This window comes from Procambarus clarkii, chromosome 46 (genome assembly GCF_040958095.1).
Source record: "Procambarus clarkii isolate CNS0578487 chromosome 46, FALCON_Pclarkii_2.0, whole genome shotgun sequence".
Classification (NCBI taxonomy): domain Eukaryota; kingdom Metazoa; phylum Arthropoda; class Malacostraca; order Decapoda; family Cambaridae; genus Procambarus; species Procambarus clarkii.
In genome coordinates this window covers 31,876,017-31,901,243 of record NC_091195.1, presented here as the reverse complement: position 1 = coordinate 31,901,243, position 25,227 = coordinate 31,876,017, and the positions used below count along the sequence as shown (strand labels likewise).

Here is a 25,227-nt window from a genome sequence, read left to right as displayed (position 1 = left end):
TTAAGAGAACCGCTAATTACACCACTTACGTACCACTTAGAGAACCGCTAATTACACCACTTACGTACCACTTAGAGAACCGCTAATTACATCACTTACGTACCACTTAGAGAACCGCTAATTACACCACTTACGTACCACTTAGAGAACCGCTAATTACACTACTTACGTACCACTTAGAGAACCGCTAATTACACCACTTACGTACCACTTAGAGAACCGCTAATTACACCACTTACGTACCACTAAGTCAACCGTAGTAATCAATCTCTCCACAATTCCTGTAACCAGATGTTAAACAAATCCTAACTCAAATGTGTTTATATTATAATTGGTCACACACACACAATACGTCAACTGTCACTCCACCAATGACAAGTCAAAGTTAGAGCTGTCACTCAAACTGACAGATTAACACCTCCACAATCTCTTTGGATCCTGACACAGAGAATTCGTTGCGAGAAACTTTGATTATTCCAGATTTGGGGGGTTTACTTTACCATCAAAATAATGTGTGCACACTACAGATTAACAATACCCGGGATTCTGTACTTACGTGCAATCACACCTTAAATTCTGCATTTACAGCTGATCCTGAGGACTTTTCAGCTGACAGGTAGACTGGAGATTAGAGCGAGGACACTCAACACAGCATCAACAGTATTAGGTAGAGTGAACCCTCCAGGTACCAAATGATCGGTGTTAAATCCAGGTGTTCGGTGATGCAAAAACGGGAGCTGATCGATCACTCAGACGCGACCCTCAGAGCTCCAGCTTAAATGCACCAATCACTTAACAATCTGCATACTGAGGTAACATTTAACCCCACATTCCTCCACAACACTATGGCAGAGTAGCCCGCGGTTCAACTCCCGTGTTCTGTTGGTGGCGCGCGTGGATATACACCCACCCCACGCACACAGCCGCAAGCGAAGGATAATACTCACCCTCCTCACTCCTCACGCTCGCAAACCCACTACACGTTCGCTAAAGCCTAAAAGCTAATCACACTTGTGGAATATTTCACACTTGATTGTCCCACAGATGATTCGACAATCACTCTCCAATCAGAAACATATTGACTGAGTCTTACGACTTGGCTTAGTAGATGAGCACATACGATATATAGTCTTTCCTTAAGCTGTTTACTCAAGCATTCCTTCCTGAATGTTGCACGTGACTCCCTTACTCAGTGATCTTCACACGGCAACCCCCCCCCCTGGTTGCCTCACATGGGGTCCGGCTTGTCCAAGACTGGCGTTTAGTTCGTAATATCTTCTTGCTGATGGAAATTAGTCCCTCTGACCACCTACAATTATCCAGTGATCCAGTATCTGGCATCAGAGTTATAATGATACTTAAGACACCAGGACAAGGTGATTTATCTCAGAGTTAACGAGATAACCACCTTACCTCCTTGGTTGAGTCCTCCAGAATGCCGTCACCTTGTTCCTCAAGCGGCCTCATGCGCCAGGGGTAGGCCGTGACGTCAGTTCTCCTTGGCCTATCACAAGGCCTATACATTTCTCGCGTTTCCATGCCCTTCTCGGATTGGTCGCGGCACGACTTCTTGCCGGTGGAGCTAAACCCAGCGTCTCCGGCTTCCATACAGTGCCTCATTGTTTCAGGAGGGGGTTGCGGGGTTTGCGGTCAGGACTTCCAACGACTTTTAGAGGGGAAGCCTGTCTCTCACCTTCCACTACCATCCTGCAGCACAAATTACCCATCTGGTTTGGGTAGTACCCACACACTCCTGATAAAATAAATCTTCATTATCCATGGTAGTACATCCAGACGTCTTAGGTCACATTCAGTGATATCTTGAGACTCCCGTCGATGTGCCGAATCCTTAGATACCCAACTCGATGAACTTAGGGTATCAAATACCGGAGTTAACCATTGCAAGCACATCATCAAGCAATGTGTTATTGCGCTGAGAGATGAGTCTCTCACAAGTTAATGGATGGATAGCTGGAGAGATAGAAGGATAGATAATGAGTATATGGATGGATAACTGGAGAGATAAGGAGCAGATCATTCATCCATCTACTGTAGATGGCTATAAGGTTAGAAAAAGAGTAAATGGATGCATAGTTTGATTGATTGGTTGATATATGTATAGATAAATGGTTGGATAAAGGATAGATTAACTTAAGAAGGGATTTTGCTTTATGAATGGATTGATGGATAGGTAGATATATGGATAGGTTGATAGATTGATGGAAAGATAGAGAAATGTATAGATAGATGAGTAGAGGGAGGAATAGTTAGAGGGATGGAAAGACTGGTTGTCAGATGAATAGACTGATAGATAAATGGGTCGATAGAAAGATAGTTTGATAGCTAGATATTTAGGTAGATAGATGGATAGATATATGAATTTATGGATGGAGAGGATAGATTGGCATATCGATGACTTGAGAGATGGATAGCTGTATGAGTAGATGGATGAACAGATGATGGATTGGTAGATGGACTGGTAAATGAATGAATAGATAACGGATAGGTAGATGAATTGGTAGATGGATGAATAGATGGCGGATTGATAGATGGACTGGTAGATGGATGAATAGGTGATTTATTGGTAGATGGATTAATAGATGATGGATTATTACATGGATTGGTAGATGGATGAAAAGATGATGGTAATTATGCAATTAATTAATGTTTAATTATATAATTTAATTTAATTATTAATTTAATTATTAATTTAATTATTAATTTAATTATTAATTTAATTTATTTAATTAATTAAAAATAATTAAATTAATTTAATTAATTAATATCGCTGGTGGATGGATGAATGAATAGATGATGGCAATTATGGATAAGGTAATTATGGATTGGTAGATGGACTGGTAGATGGAGGAACAGATGATGGATTGGTAGATGGACTGGTAGATTGATGAATAGATGATTGACTAGTAGATAGATGAATAGATGGCGGATTGGTAGATGGATGAATAGATGATGGGTTGGTATATTGATGAATATATGATTGTCGGGAATTCCGACACCATTTACTAACATTTATTACAATAGGCAGATAACATTGCTGCTGTACTGTTCTAATAAATTAACTCATAGAAAATGAGGCACAGTGGAAATTTCCTTGGAAGAAAAAAGGGATATCATTAGTAGTGAAATATGTGAATAGAACCGTGCGCACCACCTGAGCAGGTGAGGCAATTAGGCCCCCTGCTCAGGTGATGCACAGGTGTCTAGTCATAAAGGGTTCTGGGGGTTCCCAGGGGTGTGCGCGCGTGGCGTCCGGCCGCGCGACACTAGTCACTCGGTAATCATGTTGCAGTGAGGCAGCGGCATGTGGGGCTATGTGGATCATGTAGGGTAAAGTGTAAGTATAGGAACAGATGTGTTGAACAGGTCAGCAATAGTAGTAGTTGAATATGTATGAGTATGTGCCGTAGAGTTAATTGTGTGTAGATATATATATATATATGCGAACAAGCCTGAATGGTCCCCAGGACTATATGCGAATGAAAACTCACACCCCAGAAGTGACTCGAACCCATACTCCCAGGAGCAACGCAACTGGTAACTACAGGGCGCCTTAATCCACTTGACCATCACGGCCGTCAAAAGGAAGTGATAGCCGAGGCTATTTGAGCCACTTCCCCGACGGCAACTCGGATGGTAATCTAGGGCATAGCATTTCACCAAATCACCTCATTCTTTGGGGCACACATGAGGAACACAAATGCCTCGGCTATCACTTCCTTTTGACGGCCGTGATGGTCAAGTGGATTAAGGCGCCCTGTGGTTACCAGTTGCGTTGCTCCTGGGAGTATGGGTTCGAGTCACTTCTGGGGTGTGAGTTTTCATTTGCATATAGTCCTGGATACCATTCAGGCTTGTTCGCATTTGTGTTCCTCACGTGTGCCCGAAAGAATGAGGTGATTTGGTGAAATGCTATGCCCAAGATTACCATCCGAGTTGCCGTCAGGGAAGTGGCTCAAATAGCCTCGGCTATCACTTCCTTTTGACGGCCATGATGGTCAAGTGGATTAAGGCGCCCTGTAGTTACCAGTTGCGTTGCTCCTGGGAGTATGGGTTCGAGTCACTTCTGGGGTGTGAGTTTTCATTCGCATATAGTCCTGGGGACCATTCAGGCTTGTTCGCATTTGTGTTCCTCACGTGTGCCCCAAAGAATGAGGATATTTGGTGAAATGCTATGCCTAAGATTACCATCCGAGTTGCCGTAGGGAAAGTGGCTCAAATAGCCTCGGCTATCACTTCCTTTTGACGGCCGTGATGGTCAAGTGGACTAAGGCGCCCTGTAGTTACCAGTTGCGTTGCTCCTGGGAGTATGGGTTCGAGTCACTTCTGGGGTGTGAGTTTTCATTCATATATATATATATATATATATATATATATATATATATATATATATATATATATATATATATATATATATATGTCATACATAGTAGTCAGAATGCACTTCTGGGCCTACTATGCAAGGCCCGATTTGCCTAATAAGCCAAGTTTTCCTGAATTATTATATTTTCTCCAATTTTTTTCTTATGAAATGATAAAGCTACCCATTTCATTATGTATGAGGGAAACAAAATTTATTGGAGTTAAAATTAACGTAGATATATGACCGAACCTAACCAACCCTACCTAACCTAACCTAACCAATCTCTGTAGGTTAGGTTCGGTTAGGTAGCCGAAAAAGTTAGGTTAGGTAGGTTAGGTAGTCGAAAAACAATTAATTCATGAAAACTTGCCTTATTAGGCAAATTGGGCCTTGCATAGTAGGCTGAGAAGTGCGTCCTGGCTACTAGGTACGACATATATATATATATATATATATATATATATATATATATATATATATATATATATATATATATATATATATATATATATATATATATATATATATATATATATATATATATATATATGTCATACCTAGTAGCCAGAACGCACTTCTCGTCCTACTATGCAAGGCCCGATTTGCCCAATAAGCCAAGTTTTCATGAATTAATTTCTTTTCGACTACCTAACCAACCTAACCTATAAAGATAGGTTAGGTAGGGTTGGTTAGGTTCGGTCATATATCTACGTTAATTTTAACTCCAATAAAAAAATTGACCTAATACGTAATGAAATGGGTAGCTTTATCATTTCATATGAAAAAAAATTAGAGAAAATATATTAATTCAGGAAAACTTGGCTTATTAGGCAAATCGGGCCTTGCATAGTAGACCGAGTACGACGTTCCTGCTACTAGTTACGACATATATATATATATATATATATATATATATATATATATATATATATATATATATATATATATATATATATATATATATATATATATATATATATATATATATATATATATATATATATATATATATATATATGTCGTACCTAGTAGCCAGAATGCACTTCTTGGCCTACTATGCAAGGCCCGATTTGCCTAATAAGCCAAGTTTTCATGAATTAATAGTTTTTCGACTACCTAACCTACCTAACCTAACCTAACCTAACTTTTTCGGCTACCTAACCTAACTTAACCTATAAAGATAGGTTAGGTTAGGTTAGGTAGGGTTGGTTAGGTTCGGTCATATATCTACGTAAGTTTTAACTCCAATAAAAAAAATTGACCTCATACATAATGAAATGGGTAGCTTTATCATTTCATAAGAAAAAAATTAGAGAAAATATATTAATTCAGGAAAACTTGGCTTATTAGGCAAATCGGGCCTTGCATAGTAGGCCGAGAAGTGCGTTCTGGCTAATAGGTACGACATATATATATATATATATATATATATATATGTCGTACCTAGTAGCCAGAACGCACTTCTCAGCCTACTATGCAAGGCCCGATTTGCCTAATAAGCCAAGTTTTACTGAAGTAATATATTTTCTTTAATTTTTTTCTTTTGAAATGATAAAGCTACCCATTTCATTATGTATGAGGTCAATTTGTTTTTATTGGCGTTAAAATTAACGTAGATATATGACCGAACCTAACCAACCCTACCTAACCTAACCTAACCTATCTCTATAGGTTATATTAGGTTAGGTAGCTGAAAAAGTTAGGTTAGGTAAGGTTAGGTAGGTTAGGTGGTCGAAAAACAATTAATTCATGAAAACTTGGATTATTAGGCAAATTGGGCCTTGCATAGTAGGCTGATCCTTTTCTCCGTTTAATGAGCTGCGGTAAAGAAGTTCCTGTAAAATAGTCTAATAGGGGGTAAAAGTGTTGTGTTAATTGTCTCTTCAGAGGTTGCATGGCATTTCACCTTCCTTCTTATGATGTCTTCAACGAAACCATTGAAGAAGCCGTTGTTGACTCTTACCTGCCTTACACTGCAGAGTTCTTCATCGACTTGCTTCCATCCTGAGCTGTGGCTGAGAGCACGGTCGACATAAGCGTTACAACACTTCTCTTGTACCTGTCTGGGCAGTCACTGTTGCCTCACTGACAACATTGAGGCATATATATATATATATATATATATATATATATATATATATATATATATATATATTGTGATGGGAAAGTGTTGGAGTGTAGATGTTTGGCAGTCCTCCAATGTCAGTTGTCAATGCCTGTCACATTTACAAAAAAAAAAGAAACACTGCTTGCCTGTTTGTCTGTGGTAAAGTAAGAGAAGACACGCAAAACACAAAGTATGAACAATGAAACTTTAATTAATATAGAAAACAAAATATGAACAAAGCCAATTCCTTGGCTTATGTACAGTGCAAATGAACAAGTCAAAAAACAATATAACATAAATGATTAATAGGGATGAAGTTTACTCTACAAATAATATAAATATATAGTGAAAAATAATCAGCTGCTGAGAATATTGGCTATGACTGAGACCTCCCTTAGTATACAGAGCCTAGAGAGCTTAGCATGCCAGAGAGAGATGTCAACTCTTAGAGCACAAAGAATATTCTGAAGTTGATGGCTGGTTCAAGCTCAGACATCGAATCAGGTAGATGGCGCTGAGGTGCAGGGTGCAGGTGTGCAGTCAGCGAGTCACCAATCAGGAGCAGGCAGGCTGGGATGGGTAGTTGGCTGGTTGATGACGAGGTGGCGTGAAGGGAGTGTGGAGTAGGGGGTTTAGGGTACGTTTTGCCTCCTGGTCAAAACGTTTTGTGCTACTGGTGGACGTATCTTGAATGTATCATCTTATACTCTTATACTTGTAGAATAAATGTAACTTTAGGTAGGGAAGAGCAGGCTCAATCTCTCTTGAAAGACATTATCATCACAATATATATATATATATATATATATATATATATATATATATATATATATATATATATATATATATATATATATATATATATATATATATATATATATATGCGAACAAGCCTGAATGGTCCCCAGGACAATATGCAACTGAAAACTCACACCCCAGAAGTGACTCGAACCCATACTCCCAGAAGCAACGCAACTGGTATGTACAAGACGCCTTAATCCACTTGACCATCACGACCGGACATAATGAGGTGATAGCCGAGGCTATTTAAACCACCCCACTGCCGGCACTCGGATAGTAATCTTGGGCATAGCATTTTACCAAATCACCTCATTCTTTGGGGCACACGTGAGGAACACAAATGCGAACAAGCCTGAATGGTCCCCAGGACAATATTCAACTGAAAACTCACACCCCAGAAGTGACTCGAACCCATACTCCCAGAAGCAACGCAACTGGTATGTACAAGACGCCTTAATCCACTTGACCATCACCACCGGACATAATGAGGTGATAGCCGAGGCTATTTGAACCACCCCACCGCCGGCACTCGGATAGTAATCTTGGGCATAGCATTTTACCAAATCACCTCATTCTTTTTATGTCCGGTCGTGATGGTCAAGTGGATTAAGGCGTCTTGTACATACCAGTTGCGTTGCTTCTGGGAGTATGGGTTCGAGTCACTTCTGGGGTGTGAGTTTTCAGTTGCATTTTGTCCTGGGGACCATTCAGGCTTGTTCGCATTTGTGTTCCTCACGTGTGCCCCAGAGAATGAGGTGATTTGGTAAAATGCTATGCCCAAGATTACTATCCGAGTGCCGGCGGTGGGGTGGTTCAAATAGCCTCGGCTATCACCTCATTATGTCCGGTCGTGATGGTCAAGTGGATTAAGGCGTCTTGTACATACCACTTGCGTTGCTTCTGGGAGTATGGGTTCGAGTCACTTCTGGGGTGTGAGTTTTCAGTTATATATATATATATATATATATATATATATATATATATATATATATATATATATATATATATATATATATATATATATATATATATATATGCCTCAATGTTGGCATTGAGGCAACATATATATATATATATATATATATATATATATATATATATATATATATATATATATATATATATATATATATATATATATATATATATATATATGCGGAAAATCCACAGAGAAATATGAAATGAGGTGAACGTTTCGGCTTGTTAAAGCCTTTGTCAACACCAGACTGACTAAAGGAGAAGGGAGAAGGGGGAGGATATATAGGCCGACATCTGACCAACCCATTCCTAGGGAAAGAATTAACCAGAAACAGGTATAGCTTAGCTTAAAATGGTCAAAGAGGGTTAAGCGGTCAGAGAATAAGGATAAATGATTAAAGAAAAGCCTCATGAACACACAATATATGAATATAAAATTATAATGAGACATTGTAAGCCTCTATATCAGAGTTTTTTCTTAAACTGTTGTGCAATAATATAACTTAAAAATGGATCAAGTTTGTACATTCCAGTACTAACATTAAGAAGATTTGGACACTGACTGATTAGAGCAGACTCAATTAAATTCCGTTCCACGAAATCCCCACAATTGGTAAAGCTTTTTGCCCCATTCCAGTTAATATTGTGATCGCATAAACTCGTATGTAGATACAATGCATTAGACGTTTGGGCAGTTCTAATACTATAAGCATGTTGTGACAACCGCAATTGTAAGGACTTTCCTGTTTGTCCAAGGTACACAGGATCACAATCATTGCAGGGAATCGAATACACACAACCTGCGGTATCAGGGGAGTTTTTTATTAAATTGGATTTGATCGTACTATTAGTGAAAACTAAATTTATATTAAGTTTCTTAAAAATCAGGGACAATTTTTCAAATCCACTCGCATAAGGTACCACCAATGAGTTAATAATTTCTGGTTTCGCCTTAGGGACGTGATTATAAAACGTACGCTTGGCTTGTTCAAATGAGAAATCCAAAAACCTCTTAGGATATTGTAAACTCTTCCCAATTTCATATATTTTAGCAATCTCTTCATCAAAAAATTCAGGGCTGCATACCCTCAAAGCTCGTAGAAACATTCCTGAAAATACTGCCTGTTTAACTTTACTATGATGATTCGAATAAAAATGAACTTACGACCCCACGTTGGTAGGTTTCCTATACACATTAAATTTGAACTTTCCAGTGACTCTATGAATCATAATGTCCAAAAACGGAAGAGTACCATTCTCCTCAGTCTCACAAGTGAATTTTATTGAAGGTACCAAAGAATTGAGTTCATTAAGAAAAACTATCTGGTCTTTGTTGCACGGCCATAAGCACAAAATATCATCAACATACCTAAACCAAACTACATTAGCCGGGATAATCCTGGATAAGATTTTTGTTTCGAAGAATTCCATATACAAATTGTTAAAAACTGGGGAAAGGGGATTGCCCATCGCCATACCAAATGTTTGTTTGAAAAATTTTCCATTAAAACTAAAATAATTGTCTTTTATACCCAATTTGATAAGTTCCAATTCCTTATTGGTCTGCAAGCTCAAATTATATTTAGGCAGTTCCTCACGTAGAAATTCTAACAGATCATCAACAGGAACTTTAGTGAATAAAGAGGTCACATCGAAACTTATTAGTTTAAAATCAAAATTTAAATTCATTGTGGATAGCTTATTAACTAAGTCCACATTGTTTGTCAAGTGTGAGTTGGAAATAGTACCAACTATAGGGGACAAAACTTTGACTAACCACTTAGAGAGTTTATAAGCCGCCGAACCAATTGAACTAATAATCGGCCTTGCCGGATTATATGGCTTATGAGTTTTTATAAGACCATACATGTAAGGTAGAGAGGAGGATCGACTTGTTAGCCTAGATATCAACTCTTTATCGCCTTTACACACAGTTTTAAGAGTTTTGTTAAAATGTGCAATCACTTTTTCAGTAGGATCTCTGTTAACCAATAGATAAGTATCCCTGTCTTCCAGGAGTAACTCCATTTTTCGGACATAGTCATCTTTATTCATAATAACTACTGCATTTGACTTATCAGCCTTGGTAATATGTAATGAACTATCTTTTTTGAGATTTTTGAACGCATGAACAAATCGACTTGGACAATTAGGAACAGAATTGTTAAGTAAACGCCATACATCATACCTTTGCACACATTAATATCTTAAACTGAGACATTGCTATACTTTTCAAGATTGCTGAAACCTTTGGCAATATCTACATAATTGACTGTTCCGTTAGATGTAGCAAAGCTCAGGCCATATCCTAATGCAGTAATCGTGTCATTATCAAGCTGTCTATCCGAGAGGTTTATAACAAAATCCCGGTTGGAGTGTTTATTCCAGTCACTTTGTTCAATAAGTTTCTTTAATTTGAAATCAAGTTTAGTACTCACCTTTCTGCAGGTAGACCTCAAAGTAGTATAACAGTAATCCATCATACAACGGTTCCACTCAGGCGGAATGGCTTGGAGAAAAGCGTACTTACATTTATCTACCACTTTAAAACATTCACGAACTTCAAATGTAAGTAAATCGATGTTTCTCATAAGCACTATGCGGGGAATCTCATCAAACGGCTGATCTGACAATTTAAGAACGCTGTTGGGTAATAATGAACGGGGAAGCACTTGTTCACTGAGGCATTTTCGAAGAAAACGAAGACGAATTTTTAAGGAATCAGATTTCACTAAAGCAGAACGAAGTTTAGTAACAAAAGGTTTAAGGGAAGGGTAGAGAGAGGAGAAGGCAAGAAACTGGCACGTGGTATCCGTTGATGAAATTGACGATCACAAAACACTGATCATTTTATGCAGAAAATCCACAGAGAAATATGAAATGAGGTGAACGTTTCGTCTTGTTAAAGCCTTTGTCAACACCAGACTGACTAAAGGAGAAGGGAGAAGGGGAGGATATATAGGCCGACACCTGACCAACCCATCCCTAGGAAAAGAATCAACCAGAAACAGGTATAGCTTAGCTTAAAATGGTCAAAGAGGGTTAAGCGGTCAGAGAATAAGGATAAATGATTAAAGAAAAGCCTCATGAACACACAATATATGAATATAAAATTATAATGAGACATTGTAAGCCTCTATATCAGAGTTTTTTCTTAAACTGTTGTGCAATATTATAACTTAAAAATGGATCAAGTTTGTGCATTCCAGTACTAACATTAAGAAGATTTGGACACTGACTGATTAGAGCAGACTCAATTAAATTCCGTTCCACGAAATCCCCACAATTGGTAATGCTTTTTGCCCCATTCCAGTTAATATTGTGTCGCATAAACTCGTATGTAGATACAATGCATTAGACGTTTGGGCAGTTCTTATACTATAAGCATGTTGTGACAACCGCAATTGTAAGGACTATCCTGTTTGTCCAAGGTACACAGAATCACAATCATTGCAGGGAATCGAATACACACAACCTGCTGTATCAGGGGAGTTTTTTTATTAAATTGGATTTGATCGTACTATTAGTGAACACCAAATTTATATTAAGTTTCTTAAAAATCAGAGACAATTTTTCAAGTCCACTCGCATAAGGTACCACTAATGAGATAATAATTATTGGTTTCGCCTTAGGGACGTGACTATAAAACGTACGCTTGGCTTGTTCAAATGAGAAATCCAAAAACCTCTTAGGATATTGTAAACTCTTCCCAATTTCATATATTTTAGCAATCTCTTCATTACAGCACTTAATCTTTTACAGCAGGTTGTGTGTATTCGATTCCCTGCAATGATTGTGATTCTGTGTACCTTGGACAAACAGGAAAGTCCTTACAATTGCGGTTGTCACAACATGCTTATAGTATTAGAACTGCCCAATCGTCTAATGCATTGTATCTACATATGAGTTTATGCGTTCACAATATTAACTGGAATGGGGCAGAAAGCATTACCAATTGTGAGGATTTCGTGGAACGGAATTTAATTGAATCTGCTCTAATCAGTCAGTGTCCAAATCTTCTTAATGTTAGTACTGGAATGTACAAACTTGATCCATTTTCAAGTTATAATATTGCACAACAGTTTAAGAAAAAACTGTGATATAGAGGCATAGAATGTCTCATTATAATTTTATATTCATATATTGTATGTTCATGAGGCTTTTCTTTAATCATTTATCCTTATTCTCTGACCGCTTAACCCTCTTTGACCATTTTAAGCTAAGCTATACCTGATTCTGGTTAATTCTTTCCCTAGGGATGGGTTGGTCAGGTGTCGGCCTATATATCCTCCCCACTTCTCCCTTCTCCTTCACGGGAGACATCTCCCGTCACGCAGGGTGCAGTCGCACCTCCACAGATCTTCAGTATCAGCTAATGATACTGGTAATGGCTCAAAAGGGCCACCACTTACGGGCTATTCATGCCCGTGCCACCTTTTGGGTGGCTTAATCTTAATCTGATCTGATCTGATCCTTCTCCTTTAGTCAGTCTGGTGTTGACAAAGGCTTTAACAAGCCGAAACGTTCACCTCATTTCATATTTCTCTGTGGGATTTTCTGCATAAAATGATCAGCGTTTTGTGATCGTCAATTACATATATATATATATATATATATATATATATATATATATATATATATCGTTTGTAGCATGAAGTAGTTGCGTTTTGTTGTCTTTGATTTCATTCTCTGCCTTGTATATCTGATCACGAATCAGATCCTGGCGATATTTTATCGTGAAGGCTTGATTCCTTGCTGCTGGGTCGTGCACTTTAATATTAGTATATTTTGGTAGCAGTCTTTCCTGTAGACATATATTATTAAATATGACCGAAAAAGTAAGATTAATAATTCTAACACGAATTTTCTCAATCTTTCGTACATTACGCTTCACTGTTGGAGGTAAATCAAAAATCACTTCTCCAAAATTCATTTTATTTCTAGTCTGACGCGACACGGGCGCGTTTCGTAAAACTTATTACATTTTCAAAGACTTCACAAATACACAACTGATTAGAACTTACGTATCTCTGATTTTATATCTACATTTGAGTGAGGTGGGAGGGGTGATGTGGCATTAACACAAGACAGAACAAGAGGGGATATTAATAGGGTATTAAAAGTATCAACACAAGACAGAACAGAAACAATGGGTATTGAATAGAAGTGTTTGTAGAAAGCCTATTGGTCCATATTTCTTGATGCTTCTATATTGGAGCGGAGTCTTGAGGTGGGTAGAATATAGTTGTGCAATAATTGGCTGTTGATTGCTGGTGTTGACTTCTTGATGTGTAGTGCCTCGCAAACGTCAAGCCGCCTGCTATCGCTGTATCTATCGATGATTTCTGTGTTGTTTACTAGGATTTCTCTGGCGATGGTTTGGTTATGGGAAGAGATTATATGTTCCTTAATGGAGCCCTGTTGCTTATGCATCGTTAAACGCCTAGAAAGAGATGTTGTTGTCTTGCCTATATACTGGGTTTTTTGGAGCTTACAGTCCCCAAGTGGGCATTTGAAGGCATAGACGACGTTAGTCTCTTTTAAAGCGTTCTGTTTTGTGTCTGGAGAGTTTCTCATGAGTAGGCTGGCCGTTTTTCTGGTTTTATAGTAAATCGTCAGTTGTATCCTCTGATTTTTGTCTGTAGGGATAACGTTTCTATTAACAATATCTTTCAGGACCCTTTCCTCCGTTTTATGAGCTGTGGAAAAGAAGTTCCTGTAAAATAGTCTAATAGGGGGTATAGGTGTTGTGTTAGTTGTATCTTCAGAGGTTGCATGGCTTTTCACTTTCCTTCTTATGATGTCTTCGATGAAACCATTGGAGAAGCCGTTATTGACTAGGACCTGCCTTACCCTACAGAGTTCTTCGTCGACTTGCTTCCATTCTGAGCTGTGGCTGAGAGCACGGTCGACGTATGCGTTAACAACACTCCTCTTGTACCTGTCAGGGCAGTCGCTGTTGGCATTTAGGCACATTCCTATGTTTGTTTCCTTAGTGTAGACGGCAGTGTGGAAACCTCCGCCCTTTTCCATGACTGTTACATCTAGAAAAGGCAGCTTCCCATCCTTTTCCGTCTCGTAAGTGAAACGCAGCACGGAACTCTGCTCAAATGCCTCCTTCAGCTCCTGCAGATGTCTGACATCAGGTACCTGTGTAAAAATGTCGTCAACATACCTGCAGTATATGGCCGGTTTCAAGTTCATATCGACTAAGACTTTTTGCTCGATGGTACCCATGTAGAAGTTTGCAAACAGGACACCTAGGGGAGAACCCATGGCGACCCCATCTACTTGCTTATACATGTGCCCATCCGGGCTCAAGAAGGGTGCCTCTTTAGTACAAGCTTGGAGTAGTTTCCTCAGAATACTTTCTGGCATGTCAAGAGGAGTACAGGCTGGATCACGATACACTCTGTCGGCTATCATTCCGATTGTCTCGTCCACAGGTACGTTGGTAAACAGCGATTCTACGTCCAACGAGGCTCTTATCCCTGTGGCCCGTGTGCCCCGCAGTAAGTCCACAAATTCCTTTGGAGACTTCAGGCTGAAGGCGCAAGGAACATAAGGAGTCAGCAGGCCGTTGAGTCGCTTCGCCAGTCTGTACGTGGGTGTGGGTATCTGGCTAATGATTGGCCGAAGTGGGTTTCCAGGCTTGTGCGTCTTGACATTTCCATACGCATATCCAGGTTTATATTCCCCAATGATCTTTGGCAGGTGCTCCGTGCTCTCAGCCACAGCTCAGAATGGAAGCAAGTCGACGAAGAACTCTGTAGGGTAAGGCAGGTCCTAGTCAATAACGGCTTCTCCAATGGTTTCATCGAAGACATCATAAGAAGGAAAGTGAAAAGCCATGCAACCTCTGAAGAGACAACTAACACAACACCTATACCCCCTATTAGACTATTTTACAGGAACTTCTTTTCCACAGCTCATAAAATGGAGGAAAGGGTCCTGAAAGATATTGTTAATAGAAACGTTATCCCTACAGACAAAAATCAGAGGATACAACTGACGATTTACCATAAAACCAGAAAAACGGCCAGCCTACTCATGAGAAACTCTCCAGACACAAAACAGAACGCTTTAAAAGAGACTAACGTCGTCTATGCCTTCAAATGCCCACTTGGGGACTGTAAGCTCCAAAAAACCCAGTATATAGGCAAGACAACAACATCTCTTTCTAGGCGTTTAACGATGCATAAACAACAGGGCTTCATTAAGGAACATATAATCTCTTCCCATAACCAAACCATCGCCAGAGAAATCCTAGTAAACAACACAGAAATCATCGATAGATACAGCGATAGCAGGCGGCTTGACGTTTGCGAGGCACTACACATCAAGAAGTCAACACCAGCAATCAACAGCCAATTATTGCACAACTATATTCTACCCACCTCAAGACTCCGCTCCAATATAGAAGCATCAAGAAATATGGACCAATAGGCTTTCTACAAACACTTCTATTCAATACCCATTGTTTCTGTTCTGTCTTGTGTTGATACTTTTAATACCCTATTAATATCCCCTCTTGTTCTGTCTTGTGTTAATGCCACATCACCCCTCCCACCTCACTCAAATGTAGATATAAAATCAGAGATACGTAAGTTCTAATCAGCTGTGTATTTGTGAAGTCTTTGAAAATGTAATAAGTTTTACGAAACGCGCCCGTGTCGCGTCAGACTAGAAATAAAAATGAATTTTGGAGAAGTGATTTTTGATTTACCTCCAACAGTGAAGCGTAATGTACGAAAGATTGAGAAAATTCGTGTTAGAATTATTAATCTTACTTTTTCGGTCATATTTAATAATATATATATATATATATATATATATATATATATATATATATATATATATATATATATATATATATATATATATATATGTCGTACCTAGTAGCCAGAACTCACTTCTCAGCCTACTATGCAAGGCCCGATTTGCCTAATAAGCCAAGTTTTCATGAATTAATATATTTTCTATAATTTTTTTCTTATGAAATGATAAAGCTGCCCTTTTCACTATGTATGAGGTCAATTTTTTTTTTATTGGAGTTAAAATTAACGTAGATATATGACCGAACCTAACCAGCCCTACCTAACCTAACCTAACCTATCTTTATAGGTAAGGTTAGGTTAGGTAGCCAAAAAAAGCTAGGTTAGGTTAGGTTAGGTAGGTTAGGTAGACGAAAAAACATTAATTCATGAAAACTTGGCTTATTAGGCAAATCGGGCCTTGCATAGTAGGCTGAGAAGTGAGTTCTGGCTACTAGGTACGACATATATATATATATATATATATATATATATATATATATATATATATATATATATATATATATATATATGTATATATATATATATATATATTTATGGAAGTAATTTATGGAATCGTTAAAAAATAATGTTTTATAAACATTGCATTGTAATATTTATTCAGAATTTCAAATAACTGAAATTTTTATTAACGGTGATCTTGACTTTGAACGATACTTGGTACAGATTACCATAAACCCTGGTATGCCCAGGATTACCATCCGAGTGCCGGCGGGGAAGTGGTTCAAGTAGCTTTGGCTATCACTTCCTTATGTCCGGTCATGATGGTCAAGCGGATTAAGGCGTCCTGTAGATACCAGTCGCGTTGCTCCTGGCAGTATGGGTTCGAGTCACTTCTGGGGTGTGAGTTTTCAGCAATATATATATATGTCGTACCTAGTAGCCAGAACGCACTTCTCAGCCTACTACGCAAGGCCCGATTTGCCTAATAAGCCAAGTTTTCCTGAATTAATATATTTTCTCTAATTTTTTTCTTATGAAATGATAAAGCTACCCATTTCATTATGTATGAGGTCATTTTTTTTTATTGGAGTTAAAATTAACGTAGATATATGACCGAACCTAGCCAACCCTACCTAACCTAACCTAACCTATCTTTATAGGTTAGGTTAGGTTAGGTAGCCGAAAAAGTTTTTATATGCATGCATGCATTTTCCCTCCCTTTCTCAAATTACTGGCCAGAAATAGCTAGATTGAACTGGAATCAAATAAAGAACACTTCCTCTATTGACGAAGATCGTGCTGATGATGGGAGCTGGTTTACATTCCATAACACTGTGTCTAGAGGGAAAATTGTGAGGAGCTTGTTCTGCTCCAGCGAGACTTGTGGTTGTGTCAAATTTAATATGGCGTCTGCCAGCTCTCCTCCAACTGATCCATGGGCTCTTTCACCAAATGCGTTTTATCAGGAAGTGGACAGAGGGCCCACATTTAATCTAGTTTAGTACTGATAATTAATTTGGTTGAAGGGAAATGTTTTTATGATGTTTACAGTCACGACACTGAGGTTTAAGAAGAATTCTCAATATTAACTGGTGAATTTAATGGCGACATATGACAATTATATCCCCGTTTTCTTCAGAGGAAATTTCCACTGGAGCCTCGCTTTCTTTCAGTTAATTTGTTAGTACAAAACAGCAGCAATATTATCTGCCTTTTGTATTAAATGTTAGTAAATTGTGTCGGTTTTTCCGAATAATTCAAATAAAATATATTTGATTAAGATTTAATATGTAATTCAACATCTTTTTGTGTCATTTCAAGTACGTTCAAGTAATTTATGGAATCGTTAAAAAATAATGTTTTCTAAACATTTCATTGTAATACTTATTCAGAATTTCAAATAACTGAAATTGTTATTAACGGTGATCTTGACTTTGAACGACACTTGGTACAGATTACCATAAACCCTGGTTTAACTTCTAGTACAGATGACCTTTCACTGTGGTCTTAACTGTTGGCAAAGATGACCTTTCCGAGAGGTTGTAAGTTTTGGTGCAAATGACCATCCTCTCTGGTCTCAACTGTTGATGCAGATGATCTTCCACTCTGGTCTCAACTGTTGGTACAGGTGATCTTCCACTCTGGTCTCAACTGTTGATGCAGATGACCTTCCACTCTGGTCTCAACTGTTGGTACAGGTGACCTTCCACTCTGGTCTCAACTGTTGGTACAGGTGACCTTCCACTCTGGTCTCAACTGTTGGTACAGGTGACCTTCCACTCTGGTCTCAACTGTTGGTACAGGTGACCTTCCACTCTGGTCTCAACTGTTGGTACAGGTGACCTTCCACTCTGGTCTCAACTGTTGGTACAGGTGACCTTCCACTCTGGTCTCAACTGTTGGTACAGGTGACCTTCCACTCTGGTCTCAACTGTTTGTACAGGTGATCTTCCACTCTGGTCTCAACTGTTGCTTCTTCTCCTTCGCAGCAAGATTTAAGGTGTTTCTTCTCTTTATATGATAAGATAAGATAAGATGTTTATTCAGGTAAACATACATACATTGAAAATGAGTTACAAACATAATGTCGGACTAATAGATAGAACTAATACATTCAATGCGTGAAGCCACTAATACGCATTGCAAGGTGCAAGGTGTGGGAAAAAACTTAGACTAAAACTTAAGACTAATTGAGATCAAAAGCATAAATTGAATTGAAAAAAGGAAAAAAAACGAAAAGGAGAATGATAATAATTACATGATGGACGGAACAGCAGAAAATGCACAGAACAGCAAATTTTTTTTTAACTAAATAGACAGAAGATTAAAATTTTCTTTAAGATAAGGTAAATTACAATGTTTTCTCTATGATTATACATGACAGATATGAGCAGTTTAAGCAAGTTGGTCAATAATCAATATTCCTTGAAAATAACAAGACATAGATTGACGTAGGAAATATTTAGGAGGTAAGGTAGGTTGCATGGAGTTTATTAGATAGTACTTAGGTTTTCTCTTAAACTGGTCGAGAGAGGTACAGCCTTTGACATGATTGGGAAGGTCGTTCCATGTATTGGGTCCCTTGATTTGCTGAGCATATCTAGTTTGGTTAATTCGCTCTCGTGGAATATCAAATAGGTTTTAAGTTTCTAGTGTGGTGCCCATGGGTTCTGTTACAACATTCAAGGAAGCGTCTAAGCCCTGGATTGACAGTCATTACAGTTCAGAGTTTTATATATATACAGTTATATATAAAAAGAGTTTTATATATCTAAAAGATTCATGGTGATTCGACTCTCTGCAAGATTTATGATGTTTCTCTCCCTTCTGCAACATTCATGGTACTGCCTTTCCATATCTGAAAACTTTTTTGATCTTACATTGTTCCCCAGAAATTTATTTGTTCTACATCATGTTCTTTTCCTCCTTTTTTCCCGAAGGGTTCGCAGTGCTCTGTATCCTTCACTGCAAGAGAGAAATGTCAAAGGCTTCAATCCTTCTTCACTCTGGAGGACTGTTTTAAACACTTTTATGGACATACTAGATAAGCAATAATCCATCATGTTATCTTATGCTACCAGTAAAATTTGTAGATACATCTTACTATATGTCTTCAGGTATTAGACTGGAAGCCGAGAGACTCACGCACCCAGCCAAACTATCCAGTCTGCCCTATAAAGGAAGGGGACTCGAGCTGACAATCGTCTGCAGCTTAACTGATGACAGTCCCGACGTCGACTGGTGCTGCCATCTGGCTCGACAACTTTGTCCCCTCTCCAAAAAGTTATATTATCCTTTCCTGAGCTACCAGGGCACTGATCTCACAAGTACGTACGGATGTTTGGATTCTTTGAATAATAAGAAATAATGAACCATTTGATTTGATTCATAATGTGTAATTATTGGCACTTTTTGCTTGCTCATAGTTCTTCCAAAGTAACCGTATGCTTTGTTTAGTCCAACATTTTTTTTAATGCAAGTTATAAGGCTAAGTGGTGATGCATTTTATGATGTGCAAATATATTGCCAAACCATATATACAATTTGTCACATCGATATTTACAGAAGGAATCTTAAATATTTCTTAATGATTAATACATGATAAAACTAGTAAAACTATATTTATTTTAACAATAACCAACAATTTTTAAAAACACTGGCGCATGACACTGTGGATGATGTACTCACCTAGTTGTACTCACCTAGTTTTGCTTGCAGGGGTTGAGCTCTGGCTTTTTATGCCCACCTCTCAACTGTCAATCAATCAACTGTTTTTTTCCACACAACACACCCCCAGGAAGCAGCCGGTAGTTGCTGTCTAACTCTCAGTGTCTAAATACCTACCTATTTACTGTTACGTGTCTTGTGCTAGGTGAATAGGTGCATCAGGTTGAAAGAAACTCTATCCATTTGTTTCAGCCTCTGCCGGGGATCGATCTCCTGACCCAAGGAGTACGAATCCCGACAGCTGTCCACTTAGCCATCAGGCCACTGTGCCTTTTTGAATTAGTCTCAGTCTCTCCTCTCATGCTCTCTCTCTCTCTCTCTCTCTCTCTCTCTCTCTCTCTCTCTCTCTCTCTCTCTCTCTCTCTCTCTCTCTCTCTCTCTCTCTCTCTCTCTCTCTCTCTCTCTCTCTCTCTCTCTCTCTCCCTCTCTCTCCCTCTCTCTCTCTCTCCCTCTCTCTCTCTCTCTCTCTCTCTCTCTCTCTCTCTCTCTCTCTCTCTCTCTCTCTCTCTCTCTCTCTCTCTCTCTCTCTCTCTGTGTCTAAAAAAATATAAGGAAATCTAGGGAATTTTCCAGCAACCTTTCACTTATAACATGTGAGGAGGTCACTCATTTGCTCCAATCACTTCTTAATGAGACCAATAGGACTGATACCGATCAGTCTATATTAGTCCTGTACCCCAGACTACTCACCCTGCATAGTTGGTTGGAGCTAACCAAGCATCTGACCATCAACCTAGGACAAACAAACAAGCATACATTGTCTCTTAGAAATATACTACGCTGTATCCCTACTCACCACCACATTTCACCCTCTTCTTTTCCCCCTCTCACCACATCGTCCCCCTCTTCCCTCCCACACCCCCTTTCCACATCTTCCCACCCTTTCTTTATAACCAATCTCCCTTCCTTCCCCTTTCCACTCCAACATCAAACATACCAACATTTCGATTTATATATATAGACAGGGTACTTGGCTGCTTCTGGGTCTCTTCATCCCTCTTTTCACCCTTTACCCCTCTTCCACACCCTTCACCGCATTTCTGGGAAATTTACCAGTGGGATTGTTTATATATTAATTTATGTATTTAAATTAATTATGTTCTAATTTGCTATAAAATTATTTAATTATTCAATTTTACTGTATAGAGCTATTTATCTCACTAATAAACTCGTCACAAACTTGGGGGTGGGTGGTGGGGTATCTATAATTTCAGCTAAACAGGAATTACCTTGTTAGTTGCCTCATAAGTGTTTTTTTAGTTAAAGTAAGTAATTATGAAAAGAAGGCACCAAACTAGTAAGGCTATGTAGCACCATCAAATGTGCGGAATAATCACAGGGCGCTAAATTCCACCAAGGATGCCAATACGAGAACAGAAACGCATAGGGCGAACGATATCAAAAGTATTCGATTCACCAAGAATTCTATCGAGGGACAAGCGACCGCGAGGGACAGTCAGAAAGCAAGACTCATGCTCGTCTTGGAAGTCAGGACATTCAACTAAGATACGCACGACGATAAGAGGGACAATGCAATTTAGACAATAAGGAGCAAGGCAGCGCTCCATCAAGTGACTGTGAGTTAAGCGTGTATGGCCAATATGCAACCTTGCCAGAGCCGTTTCCCATCGCCGTTTATGGTGATAGGAGGAAGGTCATGAGGACACGCTACTTTTAAGAGTGAGCAGTTTGTAACCAGTAACAGAAGACCAACAATCCTGCCAACGAGTAAGGATAGAGGAATGAATTACTGGGTAAAAGTTAGAATAAGGAATACCTTTATGGAAGATAGGACAAGAGTGGACAGCTTTCCTAGCGGCAGAGTCCGTATGCTCATTTAAAGAGAGACCAGTATGGCTTGGAACACAGCAAAATTCAACTGACTTAAATTTACTGGAAATAAAAAACAGCCAATGTTGAATCTCGACGACCGCTGGATGGACCGGATTAAAGGACCCAAGATCCATGGAGGGCACTACGAGAGTCAACGACAACCACAAACGAAGATTTACAACGAAAAAGCAGGAGACGAAGAGCATAGAGAATAGCATAAGGTTCTGCTGTGCAGATGGTGGTCTCCGGAGGTAGGTGACACATATAAGTGAGGTCAGGAAAAACAACAGAGTAGCCCACACCGTCCGCAGACTTCGACCCATCAGTGAAGATGGAAACGGAGCGGGATTGCGAAGAAAAATGCTCAAGGAAAATGCGTTTCATAACTTTAGGAGGGGTAAAAGCTTTAGTGATGCGGGTCAAGGATGTACTAAACTTCGGAAGGGGGACTCCACGGGGGCAAGGAAGGAACAATAAGAGGAGAAATATTAGAAATACGAACCGAAAGAGAATCCTGTAAGCGATATAACCGGACAGAAAGAAGAGGGAGGTGGGGAAGATGAACAGGAACCACAGGAGGGGTAGAAGTTAAATCACAACAGAGGCGAGAGGAAGGATGTTGCAAGGACCGCGCAAGATAGCGAAGACAGTAGCGATCACGGTGGCCCTGGAGAGATATTAAGCCAGTGTCAACATTTAAGCTGAGGGCGGGAGTCGAACGAAAGGGACCAGAGCTCTGGCGCAACCCAGTATGGGGGCAAAGCATGAAGACAGTGAAGAGTAGAAGGAGAAGCAGACGAGTAAGCTGGGCAAACATAATCGAGTTTATACAGGACGAGAGAGGAATGTAAAACGAGGAGAATGCGCCTATCCATTCCCCAAGAAGTACAGGGCAAATCTTAAAGAGGCTAAGGGCCTTAGAGCATTCAACTCTGAGGTAAGAAATATGGGGCGACCAAGACAAACGGGTGTCAAAGATTAACCCCCAAAGCTTAGAGGAATCCTTGTACTCGAGGGAATGACCATAGAACAACAGAGAGGGACGAAGAACGACATGCTTCCGAGTAAAAGTCACAGCATAAGTCTTAGACGTAGAGAACCGGAAGCCATGATCGGTGGCCCAAGGCGACACGGCATCAGTCGCAAGTTGAAGCCGCCGTTTAAGGAGTGGCGAATCATCACCCCGACAGCAAAGGGAAAGATCGTCGACTTAGAGAGCGGAGAAGACGCCAGAAGGAAGGGGGGGAGGAAAGAAGACCATTGAGGGCAAATAGGAAAAGAGTAGTGCTCAGAACACTACCTTGGGGTACACCCTCATATTGCCGAAAAGGGGCAGAGAGAGTGGTACCAAGCCTCACTCGAAAGGAACGACGAGTGAGGAAGCTTCGAAGAAAGAGAGGGAGATACCACGAAGGCCAAAAGAATGAAGTTGGGACAGAATATGATTTCTCCAGGTGTTGTTGTAAGCCTTTTCCAGGTCAAAAAAGACGGCAACAATGGAGGTCTTCGCAGCATTAGCAGTACGAATATAAACCTCCAAATTCACTAAGACATCTGCTGTGCTGCGACACTTGCGAAAACCAAATTGAGAAGGGGAGAGGAGGTGATGGTGTTCCAGGAACCACATCAGACGAACGGTAACCATACGTTAAAGAGTTTGCAGACACAACTCGTGAGGGTATTAGGGCGAAAGTCCTTAGGGGATCCCAAGAGACCCGGGTTTCCGAACAGGGAGGACCACAGCATCGAGCCAGTCGACTCCCAGTAACTGACGACGGCGACTCCCAGACCCGATTATACAGACTCAGTAAATACTGAGACGTGCACGGAGGGAGCCGTCGAAGCATCTCATAATGAATGCCATCGGAGCCCGCTGCCATAGAACCGCAGAGCCAAGGCAGACTGAAGTTCAGAGAGAGAGAGAGAAGGGTTGATGAGATGCCTGAGATGCGTGCAGAAATCTAAAGGACGAGATTCAAGAACAGGCGAACGAAGAAGGAAAGATTGAGAAAGATAAGAACCAGAGCTAACAGAAGAAAAGTGGGGACCCAGTTCAGTCGCGACCTGCAACAGGTCCGCCACAAGAGTACCACGGAGGTTAAGGGCTGGCGAGACATCGAGAACAAACTTACCTGCAATCTTGCAGATATGCTTCCAGATCTGCGGCAGAGAAGTTTTGGACATAATGGTGGAAACATAAACTTCCAACACTCACACTTAGCTATACGGATTGTCTTACGGACCACCACAATCGCCTTCCGAAACAAAGGAAAAGAATCAGTCGTCTGCCGGCGGCAGTATCTCTTCCTTGCTGCACACTTACAGCGGACAGTCCGAGCATAATCCACATTCTACCAGGGAACGCACTTCCGCGTTCCTCGAGAGGAAGAGCGAGGGATAGAGCAGAGGGCAACGTCTAAGACAGTGTCATGAAAAAGGAGAAGGGCGTGAGGGAGAGGCAGAATGGAAAGGTCGGAGAGAGCAGCATGGAGGATAAATAGTTTCTAGTCTGCCTTTACAAACTGCCACCTAGGGAAGGAGAGGGGAGGGTGAAAAGAGAAAAAGGTAACAAGGATGGGGAAATGGTCACTGCCGTGGAGGTCATCAAGAACTCGACAATTGAAATCACCCAGCATGAGTACAGGCTCTTGCAAGGAGTCCAGAAGGTGTTTAAGATCGGGAAGAGAAAGCCGGACATTTGAGGGGAGATAAATAGAACAAACCGTTTACCATTTATGCACAAAGACACGTGCAGCAGAACATTGGAGAGGCGACGGAAAAAGTAAGGGGACAGAGGGAACATCAGAACGAATGAAGAGAGCAGAAGAGTTATGCAAAAGCATAACATAAACAAAGCATAACAAAAGCATAACTTTCTCTCCCATTTTCCGGGGAGGGAATAGCCACGGAAGCAACCAGGATGAGCACCAAGAATCAGCTCCTGGAGACAAAGAGGGGCGAAAACTGCGAAATCAGAAGTTGGAGTTCATGGAAATTGGCATAATAACCACGAATATTACATTGAAGAATAGACATTGACAAAAAGAGAATGGACAGCAACAGAGAACAATGAAGAAACAAAGGTTAAGCAGTAACACAGCACGTCAAAGAAGCACAGGATC

General features: G+C 39.9%; 1 protein-coding gene across 1 annotated transcript in view; it reads left to right on the top strand.

The window, feature by feature from the left end:
* LOC123753853 (uncharacterized) overlaps positions 1-25,227 on the top strand; it is a 100,596-nt gene that overhangs the window by 37,232 nt on the left and 38,137 nt on the right. Inside the window, exon 4 of the mRNA XM_069301903.1 lies at positions 19,663-19,872. Within this exon, the coding sequence (XP_069158004.1) occupies positions 19,663-19,872 (210 nt within the window). The remainder of the gene's footprint in view (positions 1-19,662; positions 19,873-25,227) is intronic.